The following is a 21,934-nucleotide window of genomic DNA, read 5'->3' as shown; positions in this document are numbered from 1 at the left end:
CCCCGGCTCAGGCTGCAACAGGCCGAAGGGGACGGCCAGAGCCCTGCTGCAGCCCCGAGGTGGCCGTTGCAGCCATGTGATGGCAGAGGTAAGTGAAACGACCCTGCGCAGCTGAGAGCAGGAGCCCTGGAGCAAAACAGAAATCCACACCAGTAGCCTCACGCCCCACCTCCGCGCCGGTAACTGGAACCCCAGACAGCGCCGTGTCCTTGCGCAAGGCCCCAGCAGTTTGTCTTGCTGCCTTGCCTAGACACGCCTGCGAGCACTGGCTCCTGGCTGCACGGGGGCCCGGAAGGGGCAGGAGGGTTTGTGGCCTCGGTGGCCCACTTAGCTTTGCTTTCCAGCCTGCTGGGCCGGGGGCATTTCTGGGCATTAGGACGGGCTGCAGGGCACATGCTGGTTTTCCATAGCTTCAGCCGATGCTCTTGCAGCTCTCACCCACACCTGGGCACAAAACAGTCACTGAGAGGCATGAGCCCGAGACCCAGCTGTGGCCCCCTTTATGAGATTTCATGTCCTCCCCTAGGCTGAGATGTGCCCCGGTGAAATACGGTCAGCTCACATCCGGCACTGACAGCAGAGCACAAGCACAGCCCCGCTACTGAATCCAGGAAGTCCCGACCCGCCCAGCGGCAGAGCAGGTGGCTGCTCAGGGCTGAATGTGACGTTCAAAGCAGACGAGCGCGAGAGCAGCCGCCGAGCCTTTCCCGGTGAGTCGCAAGTCCCGGAGCGAGGCCCTGCCGGGCGGTGGCGCCATGCCAGTCACAGCTGGCACTGGGCAGGGGGGCAGAGGACCTGAGCACTCAGCCACCCGAGCACTCTGATTCCCGTCCTTGGTGGGGACCATGCAAGGTCACCGCTGGGCAGCACGAGCCGCAGAGAGGCTGCGTCTGCGCACTGGGAAGTGGGGAGAGCTGGGGTCCCTGCCCCTCCATCGGGTGGCTGAGGCGTAGGGGGAGCTTGGCTGCAGCAAACCTTGCCGGAGGCAGGGGAGCTGCTGCTGCTTGTGTCTGGCTTTGAGGGCAGGGTTGGCTCAGAGGCGGGTTGTCTACAGCACGTAACGCGGCGGTTGTAGGTGGGAGCTCGATGAGGCACGTGGCGCGAAGCCCTCGGAGAGTCTGTCCTTACGGGGGTGGGCCAGGCCCGGCCCACCCTGCTCTGTGCGGCCGTCAGTGCCGTCTGCCGGGGGTTTCTCTTCCGTAGCTCGGGGTGGGCGCCGCTGCAGTGCGAGCTGTCAGGATGAGCGGGGTGGGGCGGCACCGCCCCAGCGGAAGCCCTGCTCCACACAGAGCAGCGAAGCTGCCCCCCATGCAGGCTGCTGGCACAGGCTGTGTCTGCAGGAGAGGGCTGTGCCGCCAGCGTGCCAGCCAAGCGCCCGCCAGGTGCAGCGGCAGAGCACCCCCGAGGGGGGAGAGGAGGGCGGGCAGCCAGCCCAGGCTGAGTCCAGCGAGCATCGCGGTCCGGCCCGCACCAGGAGGCCAGCGGGGTGCGTGGGCCGGGCTCTGCTCCTGGGCTGGCGTGTGGTCTAAGCTGGGTCCCTCCAGCGCCAGGAGATTCGCGGCCAAGGCCACGGACACGTTCCGGCTTGTGGTGGGGCCACGGCCGTGGTGCGGCCTGTGAACACGCCGCTGCCCTCAAGCGACGCCCGTCACGACCGCCGGGCTGGGGCGGCAGGCGAGCCGCTCTTCGGTCCCCCGGCAGCTCGGAGCATCCACGCCAGTGGCACAGCCCAAGCAGCAAGCGGGACCCGACGGTGCCTGGGACACAACCTCGCCGGGCAGAGGGTCACCCTCCTCCCACAGCCTGCTGGGTGGCTACGTGCAGCCTGGGCCCCTGTCCGGCTAAGCCTCTCTCCTTTCGTCCAAGAGCAGGGGCCTGGGTTTGCTGGGTGGGGCAGCCGACCCCAAGGCTGTGTGCACGAAGCCCTGGCTCCCCTCCGTCTGCGCACAGCCCTTGCGCTCAGACACTCCCCTAGGATGGGCCGGGAGCCAGGGCTCTGGGTGGGGCTTGTGCTGGATGAAAGCACGGGCACCGAGCACAGGAGAGCAAACGGGTGAGCAGGACGCACTGCTGAGGAGCAGCAGCCTCCAGCAGCCTCCATCCCCGGGCGAGGAGCCAGCGCAGCCGGTCGAGTGAGTCCTTCGCTGGGGCTGTGTCACGGGGCGCTGCCTGGGAGACCCCCGCCAGGAGGGGCCCAGGCCCTGGAGGAGGGAGCGGTCTGGCCCATGCCCCACGCGGCCCCACCACGCAGGGTTTGCTCGCCTTCCCCACCCCTGGAACAGGTGAGCGTTGCCGTGCCAAGCGAACGGGGCCCCTGGAGCCAGTCACCGCAGGCGGGGTAGGCCACGGGGGAAGCTGTGGCAGACGTCACTCGGGGGTGTGAGCGCTGCCCCCCCGCCCAGCAGTGCGAGCGTCGCCCCAGCCGAAGGGGAGCAATCGCGCCGGAGAGCGGGACGTGCTGCGGCGGCATGGACGGCGCGAGGCTGCTCTGCCCAGCGTCCATCGGCTCTGCTGCCTGATTGTCCCGACGGTCTGTTTGCGGCGTGAACAGGCTGTGGGTTTGCTGGGGGTTAGGCGGCAGCAGCAGCAGGTCGCTGCTGGGTGCATGTCACATACTACGATTGCCCCCTTTTGGGGCCATGCCTTGGGGGACCCCCCTGCTCCCCCCACCTCTGCACGCTCCGCCTCGTGGTGCGCTCCTGCGCCAGGAGGTGGGAGGAAGGCGCCTGCAGAGGGAGAGGGTGGTGGTGTGGAATTTGGGGAGTCCCCCCAACGCATAAGGGTCCCCACAAGCACGCTGCAGCTATGCCAGGGACTCCTCCAGCACTGGGGTGCGAGTGTACTGCACAGAAAACAGGCTCCTGGGGCAGAGAAGGGCCCTGAGGGCACTGCACCCAGCTCTGGGTTATGAATGGGCTCTGACAGGCTACTCCATGCAGAGAAGGGGCTCGCTCAGCCCCAGGCCTCCCTGGTGTTGGTACCTGCCTGTTTCCCTGTCTCTCGCCTGCCTGTTGCTGTGAAAGTGACACCCCTGCAACAGGGCTGGAATAGACTGGCCATCCAGCAGGGGAAACCGAGGCAGGCTCGGCACCCGGGGTTGCCAACAGCCCTTTGGGCAGGGTACGCCTGGTGTTGGTGGCACCAGGGTGCGTGATGCCCCTTTAAAGTAGCTGAGCTCCCTGAGGTCGGCCCATCTGGGGAGCGAACCCCCTGAGCTTTGCTAACCACTGCCCCAGCGCCTGCCTCAGCCCTCTGACTAGCTCCTCCCACTCTCAGCTCATTCGTGAGGGGGTCGATCCACTTGCCAGCAGGGCTGCCCCCCTCCAACACGGCTGCCAATGCCCAAGGAGTTCCTGGCAGCTCACCTGCAGTGCCGTGCCCCAAGGGAAGGTGGCAGAGCAGGAACCGAACCCGTAGCCTCTGGCTCTGCCCTAGGAGCTGTGGCCGAGGAGCCAGCTGTCGGCCTTGGCTGTGTGCGCTCACACCCCTGGCGGGGAGCACAGTGCCTGCGGGTTACACCTGGCAGCGCTTCTGGGCTTCAGCTCCTGGAGCCGCGTGGTTACCAGACCGTAGCTTCTGCTTTCAGAGATGTCACTTGCTCAAACTCCAGGGTGTGGTGAGAAGCCTGGTAAGGGGAGTGCAGAGCCAGAGAGCACCCAACACGTACTGGGCTGGGCTGTGCAACCGGCTGCTTTTTGTGGCGAGGCACATCCTTCCTGGGGACTGTGACTCTGAGGTTAACTGCTCATTAATAGCAAGAAGAGTGAGCTGGGCATGGGCTTTGCTGCTGCAGCCTGCTCCCTGCTCGCCTCTCCCGGCAATGGCTCTCAGCCCCTTTCCAAACCTCCCCCAGAGGTGGTGCAGGCAGCATTGGCTGGCCAGGGCAGCCTGTGGCTGAGAGGTTAGGTGACTTGCCCAAGGCCTGAAAGGCAGTCAGTGCCACTGCTGGATTTGGCCTAGGGCCGCTGCTGCACTCACCCACTAACTTCGCTCCCACCCTTTGCTTACTTCTGACACCCCATCAAGGCGAAGAGCTGCAGACAGCCCCTGTTGCTAGAAAACGGTCCCCACCCACCCAGCTTCCTGCCTGCAGCCAGATATTGCCGCCGCCTTTCCCAGGCAGCAAGGCAGAGTCTGCATCATTTCCTCCAGCTCTTGGGGGGGCAGGGGCCTGCAGCCAGCTTTAGGTATGCTGGGAGCTGGGCGTGATGGCACAGACCCGCTTGTGTCTTCTACTTAATGGCCCCCTGCCCCTGCAGCACCCCCAGGCCTCCTTCTGCCTGTTTCCAGCTCCCCCGCATCTGGGCTGACCTGTCTTTGGCGTCTCCCAGCTCTGCCTGGGTCCTCAGCGCCTCCCACGCGTCCCTGGCACAGCAGCCGCAGCACCTCCTCTGCACCCTGCTCGCCACTGCCTCCTGCCTCTCAGCTGCTCTTTCCTGCGCCCTTCCCCGCTACCTTGGCCAAAAGCAGGAAACAAGCCCTCAGCCGTCTCCTGGCCATCCTTCCTGGCTGCCCAAGGGCTGGCTCGCAGCCCAGCCCTTGTTTGTTCCCGCACTGCCCCCCAGCGAAAAGTGACTTCCTCCTCCAGGCCTCCTCTCCAGCCCTGGCTGCCAGGTGCCAGGCACTCTCTGGCATTCTTTGACCCAGGCCTGTCCTTGAGGCCCGTGCGTACAGCCCCGCTGGCTGCCAGCACCATCTGGCACAAGGGCCCTTCCCTCGGGGCCTGGCTGATAGCTGCTGGATGACGTCAGGACGGTGGCCCCGAGTCACCCAGCAGTCGTGTGCCCAGCTCCCATGGATTGAAACGGGACGTCACTGGGCCCAAGGCGTTTTCTCCACCACGGCAGGCGAGGCCTCCGAGCCAGAGCTCCTGGGCAATGTGCGTTCAGCAGAGCAGCCGCCCGCTGAGCTCTCTGAGTCCCACTTCCCTCTAGGCTCCAGATACGCACCTGAGCCTTCCCAACCCCCTAGCCTATTGCAATCAAGAGCAAGAGGGTCCACAGGCGGGGCCAGGGGGAGCCGTCAGCGGCTCAGCCACACCATGCTGCAATGAAACCCCTGCAGCACGGCCAGGGCAGGTGTGGAGTGGCTGCTTGGCCTGCAGAGCTATGGCTCCAGGGTAAAGATACAGGCTCAGGCTGAGCCCAGGTGCTGAAACCCCTCAAGGGGGGAGGCTCTCAGCTCCCACCTGAGCCTGTGGTCAGCACCACTGTTCCGAGTCCTGCAGCCAAGCCCTGGGACCCATCTGTTATGCAGGCTGCGCATCGCAGTCAAACCCCTAATCCAACCTCTGCTGCAGCCTGGGCCCCAGATCTTCCCAAGGAATTCCCAATCCTGCCTGGATTGCAACCCCCCCCGTGACAGTGAGCCTACTGCGCCTGGGGGCAGCTGTTCCAACAGGTTCCTGCAATCCCGGGTCAATATTTCCACCTCCATTTCCAATCTGCACCTTCACCTTCCAGCCCCGGGGTCACGTCGGCCCTTCCTCTGCTTGTTCCCCGAGACCCCACCGCACTGGGCACACCACCAGGGTCTTGCATGAGCATCTCATGCCTCCTCTCTGGCCTTCTCCTGCGCGTCTAGGCTGTCCAACCAAACCGCAGACGGGGCAGGTGTCACGCAGCCAGACGGGGTCCCTGGTTCAGCCCCCCCAGGTATCTCAGCTGCTGGTGCTGCTAGCACAGGAGACGAGAGTCCTGGGGACATGCATGCTGGGGTTCCGGGGTGCTTGTTTAATGGGGTCTGTTGCCTGCTGGTTTACACCGGGGGTTGCCCACTGCGCTTCTCGTCCTCTGCAGTGGCTGGAGAAGTCCAGTAGCACTGGCCCCAGGGCGCTGGTGGCACCTGGTAACCGTTAGCTGGTCTGTGCGGCACCAGTAGCAAAATGCTGCCGGCTGCGGGCAAATCAGCTAGATTGCACCTGACTCTCCCGAACAGCTGCCCAAGCGCTCAGCTTCCGGGGAGCGCTGGTCTCAGTTAAACCAGGACCTTTTTATTTTCTTCCCACAATTCACGCCTGAGAAGGAGCTTCCAGGGGGCCAAGGCAGCTAGATTAAGGCAACTGCTGGGCTGGGTGACAGCTGCCCCTTTCCCACTGGGACCCGACACTGAAGTTTGTGCGCTGGTCGATCCGGGCTGATTTGAACTTGCTGTTGCCCAAGATTGTTTGGTCATTGTAGGGGCTTGACCACCCCACCGTCGGGTGCTCCTGGAGGTAGTTTTCCCTGGGCTTAAGGATTTGTTTAGGAAGCCGTATTCGAAACCAAGCAGCCGTGCCAGGTGGCGGCTTCGGGGGAGAGAGCTGCTGCAGAGGTGATGTTTTTCTAAAGCGCACGTGCCGGAGCGGCACTGCAGCCTGGTAACCATTGCTTGAGAGCCCTAGTTAGGCCCTGCGCGGCGGGGAGAAGGGAATGGGAAGGGCGGAGGAGGACTCTGCCCCGGGCTGTGGGGTTTTATTGCGCTGCCGTCGCTAATGCAAGGCCATAGGAGCCGTGTGTCATGTGCTGGCAGGGCTGGTGGTGCGTTACGGGAGACGCCGTGGGAGTTCTGAGGGCGTGTGACTGGCAGGACTGGGTGTTCAGCTTTCACGTACCCTGACGCTTCTGGCTATTGTGAGCCGGAGTCAAAGCCTGCTGAGTTTCCCATTGAGCTTTGGGTGAGGCCTGACGTTCCCTGGGTGGTTGTTTCTTCGTCAGCCACCCTAGGAGAAGTCCCCAGCGGATACCCTGGACCTCCTAGCGTCCGTGGGCGCTTGGCACTGGCCTTCAGCGGGCTCAGCCGGAGCCGGGCGTTGTCTGGGGCAGGTGCTGTCTGTCCCCACGGATCAAGGGCAGCAAAGAGCAGCCACGGCAGCAGCTGCCACTTGGCTCTGCTGCTGCTGCCGCTTGCGGGAAGCTGCTCCCGCAGGCACGCCAGCAGGACTAGGGAGGCCGGCCGCCCGTGAGTGCCAGAGCTGGGCTGGTAGGGGGGGCGCGGCTGAGCGGTGAATCAGGGAACTTCGAGGAAATACCCGGGGGTGGGGGGGTCGTGCTACCCCCTGCAGCTCAGGCCTTCCCTCAGGGCCTGCAAGGCGCTGCCCAACCCGGGGCAGTCAGAGGCAGACAGCGGCAGAGGGGAGGCACACCCACGCTGGCTTTGCACTGGCGAGCTCCAGGAGCAGCGAGGCCCGAGGTCCTGCTGCCAAGGCTCATTCCCGAATGCTCCAGTGCCACCAACACACAGCCCTGCCCTGCCCTGCTGCAAATACCAGCAGGCAGGGCTAAGAGCCTTCCCTGCCCAGGTCCTTCAATAATACATGAACGCTGTAACAGCAGCCAGTCTGGAGAACTGCAGCGGTGACCGGATAGAGCCAGGGATCCTGGAGCACAGGAGGAGCCTCGGTTAACCCTGCAGAGCCCTTCTGAGCATCGCCGCGTCCTGGGCCTCTCGGGCAGCCTGGTTCTGCTGCTGCAGGGAATTCCTGGCATGGTGAGTGGAGGGGGCCTGGTTAGGCCCTGCTGTGTGGGTACTGCCCTGGCCTGTGGGCCCTTTGGCACTGAACAAGAAGTTCAGGCTCTGTTTGTGAAGGGGCTTTTTGAGCCGCCTGCGTTGTTAGCCGAACCTGAAATTCAGGTTCCTGTCGGCTCCCTTGGCCGACTGCACCTTCCAGGCGGCCACTGGAAGGGAAGTTACTTGGTCAGCGGGTGAGGTCGGTTCGATAATCCTTCCTCTTGTAGGCGTATGTCTGGCTGCAAAGATAGTCTCAGTCGTGACGGACGGCAGAACAAGGAGCTTCAGAGCAAGAGAAGTTGCAGAGGGGGAGGAGGAGGTTGGATATTAGCAAAAACTTTCCCCAGGAGGGAGGTGGAGCACTGGAATGCGTTACCGAGAGAGGTGGTGGAATCTCCATCCCTAGCGTCTTCTACGTCCTGGCTTGACACAGCCCTGGCTGGGACGATTTAGTTGGGGTTGGTCCTGCTTTTGGCAGGGGGCTGGACTCAATGACTCCTGAGGTCCCTTCCAGCCCTCGGATTCTGTGACCTTGTAGGTCTCGGGGGGCAGCAACGTTTCCCAGGCGGGGAACCCAGCTGTGACCTCCATGCACAGTCCGAGTGCCGGTGAGACTTTTTAAAGTCGCTAGTAGCCCAGCTTGCAACAGCTCCATGAACAAAGACGTGAAGACGCCGAGCTTCACCAGTCAGGTGGAGGCTGGCAGCAGTGGCTGGTCCCGGCTGCACGGGGAGGAGAGGCGGGTCTGGGCTCCCCAGCTAGTTCCTGTAACCCGAGGAGAGCCTTTGGCTCTAGGGAGCCCAACATCGCAGATATGGAATTGGAGACGCTTCCGCCATGGGGCGTTTGAGAGCACGGCTCTCGCTCCCCCTGCTAGGCGGGCTGGGCTGCTCTCCCCGGGGGAGCTGGTGTATGGGGCCAGACGCCCAGACCCTCCATTGCCTGGCAGCCAAGCCCCTAGCTGACAGCCCCAGTTCACGCCATGATGCTGGGGCAGAGCTGGGGATTACACCCTGGTCTCCCACGTGCCACACTAGAGCCCTGACCACCGGGCCATCCTGCCGTCTCTGCCTGGGCTCGGCCTTGGGGCTGTCCTCGGCACCGGCTTGGGGGCGGCTCCCAGCAAACGGCCCAGGTCCCATCCCGGGAGCTGCCGTGGAGTCCTGGGGGTGGCACACGGAGAACCCCCCACAGGGCCTACTGGCAGCGGGGCGGGTGGGTGGGCAGGAGGCCACTGCACTGCCGGTGCCCATGGGGCACTGGCAATCACCCAGGAGCAGCAGGCGGGCTGGGGGACACCGGGGGGGGGGACATGGGAGCAGCACATGGAGACCTCCTGCCCCAGCCCCCAGGAGCTGCTGCCACGGGGGGGGGCATTTAAGCAGAGCACCCCTCACCCCGTCTTCCTTGCACACTTTCCTCCCAGAGCCTGCGCCCCACCCCCGTCCCCCCTTCCCTGCCCCAGGCTGGAGCCTGCGCCCCACCCCCGTCCCCCCTTCCCTGCCCCAGGCCGGAGCCCGTGCCCCACCCCTGGCCCCCCTTCCCCGCCCCAGGCTGGAGCCTGCACCCCCCTTCCCCGTCCCCCTTCCCTGCCCCAGGCCAGAGTGCGCCCCCCCACCCCCGTCCCCCTTCCCTGCTCCAGGCCAGAGCCCGTGCCCCCACCCTCCTTCCCCGCCCCAGGCCAGAGCCTGCGCCCCCCACCATGGCACCCTGCCCCTACCCCCCACCCCAACTCCCCAGGGCTGCGGGCCGGCAGCCTTGCACAGGGGAGGGTGCGGGCTCTGGGCAGTCAGGGGGTGCCTCATTCCCTGCGAGTGGCCAGCCCTGCCCGGCTCACTGGCGTCTCTCCCTCAGAGCGGCCAGGCGTAGGCTGCTGCCCGCGAGCTGCTGCCATGAGATGCTCACCGAGGCGCTCGGTCACCACCGCCCTGGTGCTCCTGCTACTGCCGCTGCTGCTGATGTACCTGCTCGTCCCCAGCCGACAGCACCCCGAGGACCCACTGGGGGTGAGTACCAGGCGCCTCTGCTCCCCAGCAGCTGCCCGCACCCCTTCCCTCTCCTGCCCCCAGGCCCCCCAGCTCTGGCCCTCTCTGGGGGCTGTGCTCCCCGGCTGCTCGAGGGCTGCCATGCATCCATACCCCACTCCTCCCCTGGCCCTGCCTCGGGGCTGGCTGGGATCCTCTGCGGTCCTGGAACCCCACCTCCCCTCCTTGACTCTGGGCTCCCTTGTCACAATCGGGGGTGGGGAGGCACGAGCGGCGGGTGGGGGGTTCTCCAGCCAGACCCCCTTGTGCAAAGGGGGGCCCAGGGCAGAGCTGCACTGCTGGGGGCGGTTCTCCAGCTAGACCCTCTTGTGCAGAGGGGGGCCCAGGGCAGAGCTGCACTGCTGGGGGGTTCTCCAGTCAGACCCTCTTGTGCAGAGGGGGGCCCAGGGCAGAGCTGCACTGCTGGGGGGGGGTTCTCCAGCTAGACCCTCTTGTGCAGAGGGGGGCCCAGGGCAGAACTGCACTGCTGGGGGGTTCTCCAGTCAGACCCTCTTGTGCAGAGGGGGGCCCAGGGCAGAGCTGCACTGCTGGGGGTGGTTCCCCAGCCAGACCCCCTTGTGCAATAGGGGGCCCAAGGCAGAGCTGCACTGCTGGGGGGGACCCCCTTGTGCAATAGGGGACCCAAGGCAGAGCTGACTTCACCTGGTCCCCAGGCACACGTGGTGCTACGGGCCACCCCAGGGCAGCTAATGCCGGCGTTTCTGTGGCCCCTAGGACGAGGTGAAGCGCTGGGCTCAGGAGGTGGTGCTGCAGCAGCTTCAGTCCGACGGGAACCTGCGCAGCCCCCTGGAGCTGTGGAATTCCTCCGCCTCCCGGAGCAGCCCCCGCTGCTGCCTCGCCGGCTCCCCCCCAGCCAGCAAGAGTGAGTACCCTGGGGCCAGCCTGCCCCGGCGCAGCAGGGTGGGCCAGAGCCGAGGGGCTCCCCACCGGTACCAGGGACGGGCTTGTTCCCTGTGGGGAGACCTCACCCCAGCCCCGGTCTGGGCAGCGGCTTCCCACCGTTTTGAGCCGGGGACCCCTTCTGGCAGTCCTGTAAGACTTTGTGACCCGAGGCAACTCAAAACCAGGGGGTGGGGTGGGGAAGGTTCTCCCCTGAGAAAAATGCTCCCCCCGTCCCCACCAGCTTAAACCCCTGGCAGCCCCAACCCCTCCACCGCCATGCACAGCCACTTCGGCTCCTTCTCTGAGCCGCTGCTGCCTCCTCTGCGTGGCTCTCCCCAGGCCTCCTACTCCCTTTCCCCACCTGCAGTGTGGAAGTTCCCTGCCCTGCCCTGCGGAAATGGGACTCAGGGTAACTGGTTTCATGGCTGGATCCCTCCTGCCAGCAATGAAACCAATGACATCGAGTTCCATTTAAGGGCAGCAGGGCAGAGACTGGGAGCCAGAGGAGTGAGCCACAAATGGTTCCTTAAGGAGCCACGTGCATCCCAGAGCCACCCAGCCGGTGACCCGTAGATGGCGACCCATGACTGGTCTAGAGGCACTGGCCGGAGCCAAGACACTTTTGGGACCTATTCCTGCAACGGCTGCGATGGTGCCGATACAGAACGGAGGGAGGTGGATACAGGACTGGCAGCTGGACCAAGGGGCTTGCGGAGTCGCAGCCACAGCACGAGTCTCACAGAGCAAGCGCCAGGTCAGGCTGGGTGAAGAGAGGCGCAGTGTGCAAGGCGTGCGGTGAGGGTGCCGCTCTGCTCGGCGGTGGTGAGGCCTCGCTGGCAGTGTGCATCCAGCTTCGCTCACCAAGGTGTAGAAAGGGGGGTAGGGAACCTGGACAGGGCCCCAAGGGGAGTGACAAGGAGGCGCCCAGGGCTGGAACCGTATGAGCCCAGGCTGCAGGGCCCGGGTGCTGTCAGTCTGGAAAGAGGAGACCCCAGAGGGCCCTGACACCAGGCTGGGGTCCATCTTGGGCTCTCCCCAAGACAGTGTGATGCGGTTCCGTGGTCCGGCTGCAGGCAGGAGTGACTCTCACTCAGCAGGGAGAACGGGAAGTTTATTCAGTGACAGAGGCCCAGCTCAGCACAGAGGTGTCAGTGCAGCCGGCAGAGACAGTCATTCCAACCCGTCCTGGGGAGAGGAGCCCGAGGGGTGCCCCTCTGGGGTGTAGCTTCCCACCACTGCCTGGCTGGCTGCCTTCCAGCTCCCTCTCCCCCAGCTTCTAACTGCCGTCTCCAATTCCAACCCAGCTCGGCTCCTCCCTTCTCTATGTTCAGGACAGAGGTGTTACCTGCCAGCCTAGGTTCCAGCCCCAGGGGTCATCCTTAGCCACTGGGAGCTGCTCTGCCTGTCACACACAGCCAGCCTGAGTCTCACACATGCACTCCCCCCACTCCATCACAGATGGATGGTACCGACGGCTGGGTCCTGTGCTGACCAGTCTGTGCTACGCTGCGTCCCTGTCGCCTCACAACCTCCTGTTCTCCCTGTGGAGTGAGTCATGTCTGACTGCGGGTGGGGGGCAGGGCCTGGGACCCCCCCCCCACTCCATCACACTTGTCCTGTCTCATGTGTTTGTGGAGAGGTTGTGCTGAAGTTCTGAGCACATGTGTTCTGACATGTGAAGTTCTGACCACAAGTTCTCATGTGCATCAGTTTGGCAGTGCGGTGGGAGCGGTTGGGTCATCCGGGACCGAGGGGGATGGGAACTATTTCACTCTGCTTAGCCACGTAGGGGTGGAGCTGTGCTGTGAGAGAGATTAGGTCGGAAACAAAGGGGGGATTAACAAGAAAACATGATAAACAAGCCAGGGCTGGCAGACACCCACATTTCTCCTGCCACTACCAGAGTCGTTAAACAGGTTGCATTTACCAGTGAGCTAACTGGGGTGGTGAGAGGTGTGCCTGACTCCTGAAGCCGCAGTGCAGAAGACAGACGCGCAGCTGAGGACGGGAAAGCGCTGGGGAGCTAAACCCTGGAGAAATGAAGGGCCAGACGTTCAAGCCAGCTCAATGTGCTGGGCACTGAGCGTCCTGTGACAATCTGGCTCTTAGTTCGGTGCCTAACTAGCCGCTGCGTTTTGCTGAGAACTTGCTGCAGTCTAACGTCAGGCAGGAAATGTGTGTCACAGCCAGGAATGGACCCAAATCTCCTGAGTTCCAGCCATGGGCTGTAGCTCACAAGACCTGTCAAAGAGGATCCAATAATGCCCCCGTGGCTGAAGAGAGTAAGGGAGTGGGTGGAGACAGTAGCCCATCTTTGAAGTCAGATTCTCCTGGGGGGCGTTGGCAGAGCACTGGGTCCTCTCTTACAAAAAAGGCACTGGTTGAAACTGTTGCGAAGAACAGAATGCCCAGTCAGTTAGACGAATACGCTGGGTTTGGTAAGAGCCAGCCACAGGGAAATCACGCATCGCCACCCTATTATAACTCTCTGAAATGCTCAATGTATGTGGGTGATAGTGATCCAATACATAACTTTTCAAGAAAGGCACATGCACCCTGGCCAGTCCAGTGTAAAAGTACAGGTAAGCAACCCCCTAAAGAATTTAAAGACCAGCGAGCAAAACCCACAGAAACAAACAGCACTTTTTTAAAAGTAACAGAGGGGAAGCAGTGCTAGTCTATACACTATCAAAACAAAAAGTAGTCAAGTAGCACTTTAAAGACTAGCAAAATGGTTTATTAGGTGAGCTTTCGTGGGACAGACCCACTTCTTCAGACCATAGCCAGACCAGAACAGACTCAGTATTTAAGGCACAGAGTTACGATCCAGTTACGTGGACTCCCTCCTCAAACCCTATGCCACCAACGGTCCCAGCTATATCCGAGATACCACCGACTTCCTGAGCAAATCACAGAACATCGGAAAAGTTCCTGATAACGCCATCCTTGCCACAATGGATGTAGAGGCTCTGTACACTAATATTCCACATAAAGATGGATTACAAGCAATCAGGAACACCATCCCTGATGCCACCACAGCCAATCTGGTGTCTGACCTCTGTAACTTTGTTCTCACATACAGTTATTTCCGTTTTGGGGACAATTTATACCTCCAGATTAGTGGAACTGCTATGGGCACCCGCGTGGCCCCACAATATGCTAATATATTTATGGCTGACATGGAACAACGATTCCTCAGCTCTCGTACCCGATTACCACTCCTCTACTTAAGATACATTGATGACATCTTTATGATTTGGACCCATGGTACAGAGGCTCTAGAGGAATTCCACAGAGACTTTAACAATCTACACCCCACCATCAACTTATGCCTCGATTACAACATGCAAGAGATACGTTTCCTGGACACTACAGTACAAATCAAGGATGGCCTGATCAGTACCACACTGTACCGAAAACCTACCGATCGCTATACTTATCTACACCCTTCTAGTTTCCATCCTGCACACGTGACTAGATCCATTGTTTACAGTCAAGCTGTTACGTACAATCGCATTTGCTCTGATCCAACTGACAGAGACCAAAAACTACAAGAACTTTACCAAATATTCATAAACCTGAATTACCCACCAGGAGAAGTAAAAAAACAAATCGACAGGGCCAGACACATACCCAGAGACCAGCTACTCCAAGATCGGCCCAAAAAAGCCAAGAACAGAACACCACTGGTCATCACCTACAGCCCCCAACTCAGACTTCTCTGTGCCTTAAATATTGAGTCAGTTCTGGTCTGGCTATGGTCTGAAGAAGTGGGTCCGTCCCACGAAAGCTCACCTAATAAACCGTTTTGCTAGTCTTTAAAGTGCTACTTGACTGCTTTTTGTTTTGACACTTTTTTAAAAGAATGTCAGAAGCAGGAAACTGCCAAACTATTAACATGGCGATTGCAGGATCTGGGTGGTGAAGGAGCACTCAGGGACGATGAGGCCACTGCAGAGAAGTAAATGAATTCTTTAAAACAGTCGTCACTGCAGAGGGTGTGAGGGAGATACCTGCACCTGGGCTGTTGTTTTTAGGTGACAAAGCTGAGGAACTGTCTCAGACTGAGGAGTCAATAGAGTTGTGTTTTGAACAAAGGTATAAATTAACAGTCACTGGAATCAGTTGGTGGTCACCCTGAGGTGCTGAAGGAACTCAGATAGAAAATTGCAGAACCACTAACTCGGGTATGTAACCTATTGCTGAAATCAACCTTTGCACGAGATGGCTGGAAGATAGATAATGTAATGCATGTTTAACAAAAAAAGGCTGCAGAGGGGATCCTGGCAATTACAGATTAGTAAGCCTAACTGCAGGCAAACTGGTCGAAACTAGTGGGTTTTTTTTGTGCTGGTACCTTGGCAGCCTCAGCCGTGGGATTGGCTGAGGTGTGGGAGCTGGCTGAGTACCAGCTCCTCTTTTTTTTTCCCACAAAAAAGGCACTGGTTGAAACTATTTCAAAGAACAGAATGCCCAGTCATTTAGATACACATGCTAGGTTTGGTAAGAGTCAGTCATAGGGAAACCATACTTCACCAATCTATTATAACTTTTTGAGGTGATCAACATGCATGGGCCATGGTGATCCAATGCATAGGTTTTCTCCAGCGCCAGAGAGATGCATTAGAATTAGAAAAGTGCAGAGAAGAGCAACAAAAATGATTATGGGAGGGGACGGCTTCTGTCAGAGGTGCGATTAAACAGACTGAGACTGTGTAGCTTAGACAAGTGCTGGTTAAGGGAGGGTCTGGTGAAGGGGTGTACACTTGGCAGAACACAGCGTCACCTGGTGACGTTAACAGGAAGCAGGATTAGAACAAGCCACAGGAAATACTTCTTCTGGAACTGTTTGCAAAGGCCGGAAGTGTAACTGGGATAATAAAAAGAGCTATGCATGTCCATGGACAATGGGTCCTTCAGGGGCCATTAGCACGCTCAGGGTGGCCCTAATGCTGTGGGTGTCTCATAGCCTATGACTGCCAGAAGCTGGGAGTGAGCGACAGGGGATGGGTCCCTCGGTAGCTGCCCTGCTCTGTTTGTTTCCTCCGAAACCCCTGGCACCAGCCACTCTAGGAGGACAGGGGGCTGGGTGAGATGGACTGTCGGGCGGACCCTGTCTGGGCATTCCTACGTCTGTAAGACCTTCTGTGGGCGGCTGCCCAGGCTGGGTGGATCCCACCCTGAGAACAGCTGGCCTGTTGCTCGGGACTTCAGCTTTTTAGTTACCACACAGGGCTAACGTAGCACATCAGCCATCCCTGCCCCTACCCTGGGATCTCCTTCAGGGACCTTCCTATTCCCACAGGGCCAACTTACAGGCTACTTGCCTGGGGTCAGATCCTGCCCCAGTGCCTCACCTGAGCCAACCGGCTTCTTCTAGCACCTACCTTGGACCCAGGGCCTTCCTGGAAGTTCTCCCTCCAGCTGCGCCACCTGATGGCTTTGATGATCACCAGATCCCCGTGGATCTGCCTGCGGTGGGATAAAGCTGATCTGTCATACGTGAGGCTGGGCCCAGCTCCCCACAGAGGGTCAGCCACCCCGTGAGACTGTCCTCGAGACTACAGGGCAGGGTGTCCCCCGAGCTCAAACCCACCAAAGTGCAGCTGGCTTCTTGGGAGAGCCGTGAGGCTTGCGTGCACAGGGGTACTCTGGTGCCCGGGTTGCACAGGGAGTTAGGTGCTTACAGACCAGGAGGGGCTGGGCCTTACTGACACGTCAGTGGTGCTCATGGTCTGTCCTTTCATCCCTCCCTGTCCCAGAGTTCCTCACCGTGGGGCTGTCGTCTGTCAAGCGGGAACGAGGCGACTATCTCCTGGACACACTGACATCCGTCTTCAAGCAGTCCACCCCGGAGGAGCTGCAGGAGATGGTGGTGGTGGTGCACCTGGCCGACCTGGACGCAGCATGGAATGCCAGGATGGTGGCGGACATAACCGCGAGCTTCGCTCCCCGACTCCTCTGGGGCCAGCTGCTGGTTATCCACGCCCCTCCGGAGTTCTACCCTCTGCTGCGAGGCCTGAAGAGGAACTACGACGACGCCGAGGATCGAGTGTACTTCAGATCCAAGCAGAACGTGGACTACGCGTATCTCCTCAGCTTCGCTGCCAACCTCTCCTCCTACTACGTCATGATTGAGGATGATGTGCAGTGCTCCAAGTCCTTCTTCACCGCCATCAGGAAGGCCGTGGCCTCCAAGGAGGGCTCCTCCTGGGTGATGCTGGAGTTCTCCAAGCTGGGCTACATTGGCAAACTCTATCACTCCAGTGACCTGCCCCAGCTGGCCCAGTTCCTCTTGCTCTTCTACCAGGAGATGCCATGTGACTGGCTGCTGAGCCACTTCCGCCAGCTGCTCACCCAGAAGGAGGTGATTCGCTTCAAGCCATCCCTCTTCCAGCACATCGGCCTCTATTCCTCCTTCCAGGGGACCGTCAACAACCTGAAAGACGACGACTTCGAGGTGGATTCCTTGGACCTACCGGATAACCCGCCGGCCGCGATGTTCACAGACATGGAGGTCTTTGAGGACTACCGGCCCGACAAGGCCTACAGCACCATGCCGCAGTACTTCTGGGGGAAAGCCCCGTCTGCCGGCAGCCACTTCACCATCGTCTTCCACCAGCCCACCCGTGTCTCGCGGCTCCAGGTCCACACGGGCTCTGAGGGGCGCCACACCGACTATCTATGCGCTGGTTCAGTGGAGCTGGGCAGCCAGCGGCAGGAGGATGGCCGGGGCTGCTCTACCTACGTCTACATCGGAGCCTTTCGGGAGGGGCAGTTTGAACGCCGGGGCTTGGAGAACAGCTTGGCCTCTGCCCCAGAGTGCGTGCGGATCTTGGTGACAGAGAGCCAGAGCGAATGGCTTATCATACGCGACATCAGCATCTGGACCAGCCCCGGGAGCTAAGGGGGGCCCAGGGGGCAGAGCGCTGTCCTCCCTTTCTGGGGGCAACCAGGCCCTCGTAGGGCTTCGGTGCAGAGTGCCGAGGGCAGCTCCGGGCCGGGACACCCTGCCCGCTATTCCGCCCTTCTGACCAAGCCTCTGGGCTCCTGGTTTGCACGGCCCCTCTCCCGGGAGCCGTTCCAGAGGAGGGCAGGCTGCCGGGGCTGTCCAGTGAGTGTGACGGGAGGTGGGTTGTGGTGCAACAGAGGATAACAGAGCGGGTGGCCCAGCCCTCCCTCCAGGCCATGAGCTGGTTCCGGGCAGGGGACGCGCTGTGAGGGCGAGTGGGGAAGGAAGGTGGGGCTGTGGGGTGGGGGAAGGCACTGGCTTGGCAGTGGGGTGGGCTGGTGCGGTAGGACGGGTAAAGGGCGCGGATGCAGCTCGTTCGTACACTGGCCTATCAGGTGCTCCACATCCTCAGACGCGAGCTGCCAGTGTACGCCGGAGCCTGGCCCCCGCCTGGCCCCACAGAGCTGGCCGACTCCTCTGGCCTGCCTCCTGCGGGGCGGGGAGGCCGCTCCAGGGCTGGGGAGGCCCCTGCCTCAGGAGCAAGACCCGGAAGGGTACCCACAGCAGACCCATGGGACTACAGAGAGGCCCGGAGAGACAGCAGCGCCCGGCGCAGGCAGGTTTGTCTACTGGGGAGCGCTAGCCCAGACCTGGGCAAAACCGGTGCCCCTGTGCCCAGGGCAGAGGCGGCCATGGGAGAACCCTCAGCTCGGAGCTGCACTACCCACAACAGCCTGGAGCTGGGCAAGAGCCTCTCCAGCCTGTGAGCCCAACTGGCTCCACTCAAGCAGGGGAGGGACAGGTCCCTTGCAATCACCTTCCTGCTGGCAGTGCCTGGGGCCAACTAGGATCCCGGCCTCGTTGTGCTGGGTGCTGTGCAAGCAGAGCACACACACTGCCTGCCCTCGAGCACCGAGTAACTAGAGCAAAGTGCCTCCTCTCTGCCCCCTCCTTGCCTCTGACTACTTCAGAAACCAAACTGAGCCCCTAGAAGTGGGGCCCTGGGCAACCCCAGCACCAGGATGCCGAATCCAGGGGCCAGATGGCCTCTGTTCTGCAGCAGTGTTAAGATTGTGTGTCCAGGGTTCGAATTCAGCCTTAGACAATCCCAAAATTGGATTACAAGCCATGAGATTTTTACAGAATGAAAAATATTTGTTTCTTGTCACTTGCCTGCTGGTGTCTCAGCTTTGAGGGTCACACTGGGCTCACAGTTTTAAAATTTGCTCCAGCCCCGGAAGGCTAAAACCCCTCATGTCTGTTTTAAATGCCAGCCGAGAGTCTCCGGTGTTCACCTGACTCCAGGACCTGGAGCTTCCGGGAGTATCAAATATCTCGACCCGATAAAAGCATGGGGATTGGCAACATGGTGTGTTCTGTGACCCGCTCTTCACTGCCAGCCCAAGTGCACATGGCTGCCTCACCGGGCGTGGGCTGGGAGCATCCTGCCTCTTCCCCGACTCCTTGCCTACAAGCTAACCTGTTTCCTGACAACCAACCCCCCAGCCTGCTCTCAGAGGCACGTCTGCCCTGCAGTGTGAGTCCAGTATTTGGGGGATTCAGCTCTGGGGACCCTGCAGCATCCACGTGGAAGTATTCAAACCACCTCACTCTAGGCTTCCTAGTGCCCTCTCCAGCTTTGGCTGCTTCAGCCCATGGTGCAGGGTGGGAAAACATGACTGTCACCCTGCACGTGGCAGGAAGTTGGCGTGGCCCACTGAGGTTCCACCAGATCCCACCAACCATCCTTTGTGTCTGTATGGCTACGTCTACATGTGTATGCTACATCAAAATAGCTTATTTCGATGTAGCGACATCGAAGTAAGCTATTTCGATGAATAACGTCTACACGTCCTCCAGGGCTGGTGCCGTTGACGTTCAACGTCGACGTTGGGCAGCATCACATCGAAGTAGGCGCTGCAGGGGAGCATCTACATGCCAAAGCGGCCCACATCGAAATAAGGGTGCCAGGAACAGCTGCAGACAGGGTCACAGGGTGGACTCAACAGCAAGCCGCTCCCTTAAAGGGCCCCTCCCAGACACACTTGCACTAAACAGCACAAGATCCACAGAGCCAACAACTGGTTGCAGACCCTGTGCATGCAGCATGGATCCCCAGCTGCAGCAGCAGCAGCAGCCAGAAGCCCTGGGCTAAGGGCTGCTGCACACGGTGACCATAGAGCCCTGCAGGGGCTGGAGAGAGCATCTCTCAACCCCTCAGCTGATGGCCGCCATGGAGGACCCCGCAATTTCGATGTTGCAGGACGCGAATCGGCTACACGTGCCCTACTTCGACGTTGAACGTCGAAGTAGGGCGCTATTCCCATCTCCTCATGAGGATAGTGGCTTCGACGTCTCGCTGCCTTATGTCGATTTCAACTTCGAAATAGCGCCCGACGCGTGTAGACGTGGCGGGCGCTATTTTGAAGTTGGCGTGGCTACTTCGAAGTAGCCAGAACGTGTAGACGCGGCTTATGTTGCCAGCAGCCAGAGCCAGCAACAGGGACAGGGGCTGTAGCCCAGGGCAGGGATGCCAGCGTGGCAGCCCAGAAGGGGCTGGGAGCCACGCTCAGGGGGCAGCATTCTCTCTAACTTTCTCCATCCGGGGTGTAATAAATTTTGTTAAGTACACCAAGGCGCGTGCAGATGTCACCACCCGTAGAGAGCCACACTGCCGGCGCTCCAGGCGCTCAGCTTCTGGGGAGAACTGGCTAAAGAAGCCCAGTTCCCATCTGCAGATCTCTGGTTGGGCTTTCGCGCCTGTTTCAGTAATGGGCAAGGGAGGGCCAGGCACAGGAATCTGACTGACTTTGGAGGGGCCGTTAACTGTTCACACATTACAGCCCATCGCCACATGCACAGACATCCTATGCATAGAACAAGAGCAGTGGCGTTGCGGTGGTAAGCCGTGTGTTGTGCAGCCAGCTGAATAAATGACCCCGTAGCCTCGTCTGTGTTCATGCTTGACTAAGCCAGTCTCTGCTGCAACAGTTAACAGGTGCTGAAGACGAGTTTCCCTCAGGCAGTTGTGAACTCCATTACAGCTGTGCTTTTCAGCCAGAAACCAGATTCTGCTGTTGCAGCTGGGCTGGGTAGTGGTGTCAAAACCATCAATAGGTTCAACCTCTCAGGGTGCAAAATTCCAGGTCAGATTCTTTCCAAACCTTCCTGAGTTCCGAAAAGGAATTGCCCTCTTGCATCCCTGAGTCTTCGACAGGCTCGGCGTGGTGTACTGAGATATCACATTGCATTGTAGGAACTCTGCATTGCAGGCTGCCTTCAGTTTCACAACTACTCTTTGGGTAGCTTAACATTTTTCCGGTTTTGTGCTGTGAGCCAGGCCATGGCTGAGAGTAGTACTGGGCTGTGCCGATTAAATTGGCAATTGCAGCCTCAGGTGCAGGGAAAAAGAGATGAAGTTTATAGTTGTCTTCTAAAAATTCCACGCTCTTACTGTACGTGGGGAAGAGCCAGGTTTACCTCACCAACAACAAACAGATCTCTGGCTTCTTAGAGACTAACACATTTATGAGGTCATCAGCTTTCGTGCGCAAGACCCACGTTTTCAGATGCTTACTTCCATTTCAAAAACAAAAAGCAGGCCAGTAGCACTTTAAAGACTAACAAAAAAAATAATTTATTAGGTGATGAGCTTTTGTGGGACAGACCCACTTCTTCAGACCAGAGCCAGACCAGAACAGACTCAATATTTAAGGCACAGAGAACCAAAAATAGCAATCGAGGTTGACAAATCAGAAAAATATTACCAAGATGAGCAAATCGGAGAGTAGAGGGGCCGGGGGCTGGGGAGGGGATCAAGAATTAGATTAAGCCAAGTATGCAAAAGAGTCCTTATAATGACCCAGAAAATTCCCATCCCAGTTCAAACCACGTGTTAATGTGTTGAATTTGAATATAAAAGAGAGTTCGGCAGCCTCTCTTTCAAGAGTTTTGTGAAAATTCCCCTTCAGTAAGACGCACACTTTTAAGTCATTAGCAGAATTGGCCCACTCCATTAAAATGCCGACTAACAGGTTTGTGGATCAGGAGTGTTTTTATGTCTGTTTTGTGCCCATTAATTCTTTGTGTAAGAGTGTTTGAAGTCTGTCCAATATACAAAGCATCTGGGCATTGTTGGCACATGATGGCATATATGATGTTAATTGAGGAACACGAGAATGTGCCCGTGATTCTGTGAATAACCTGGTTAGGTCCAGTGATGGTATCACCAGAATAGATATGTGGACAAAGTTGGCAGCGGGCTTTGTTGCAAGGACAAGTTCCAGGAACAGTTGATTTGTCCACCTTGATTACTATTTTTGGTTCTCTGTGCCTTAAATATTGAGTATGGCTGTTCTGGTCTGGCTGTGGTCTGAAGAAGTGGGTCTGTCCCATGAAAGTGCATCACCTAATAAATTATTTTGTTAGTCTTTAAAGTGCTACGTGACTGCTTTTTGTTTTGATGGTATACAGACTAGCCCGGCCTTCTCTCTGTGACTTCAGTTTGTGGCAGCCAGTGAGCGAAAGCACAAAAGTCAGTGAATTCATCTGCAGAAATACATAATTT

At 59.4% G+C, this 21,934-nt stretch overlaps 1 protein-coding gene across 8 annotated transcripts; it reads left to right on the top strand.

Moving 5' to 3' along the window:
* Nucleotides 1-401: 401 nt before the first annotated feature.
* On the top strand, nt 402-17,624 carry LOC142001869 (alpha-1,6-mannosyl-glycoprotein 4-beta-N-acetylglucosaminyltransferase-like). Of its 8 annotated transcripts, none has more exons than XM_074977490.1 (5): nt 402-710; nt 7,311-7,467; nt 9,343-9,494; nt 10,248-10,395; nt 16,178-17,624. In XM_074977490.1, exons 3-5 carry the CDS (start codon nt 9,381-9,383, stop codon nt 17,320-17,322), a joined length of 1,407 nt encoding a protein of 468 aa, XP_074833591.1. In that variant the 5' UTR covers nt 402-710; nt 7,311-7,467; nt 9,343-9,380; the 3' UTR covers nt 17,323-17,624. The 8 variants fall into 8 exon arrangements, with proteins under 8 accessions (XP_074833591.1, XP_074833595.1, XP_074833594.1 ...); XM_074977489.1 differs by lacking the exon at nt 402-710 and adding an exon at nt 2,061-2,132; XM_074977491.1 differs by lacking the exon at nt 402-710 and adding an exon at nt 2,234-2,282 and having other exon boundaries at nt 7,314-7,467.
* The last annotated feature ends 4,310 nt before the right edge of the window (nt 17,625-21,934 follow it).

Source organism: Carettochelys insculpta, chromosome 26 (assembly GCF_033958435.1).
Source record: "Carettochelys insculpta isolate YL-2023 chromosome 26, ASM3395843v1, whole genome shotgun sequence".
NCBI lineage: Eukaryota > Metazoa > Chordata > Testudines > Carettochelyidae > Carettochelys > Carettochelys insculpta.
The sequence above is the reverse complement of the archived record's forward strand: the minus strand, read 5'-3'. Positions and strand labels throughout refer to the sequence as shown.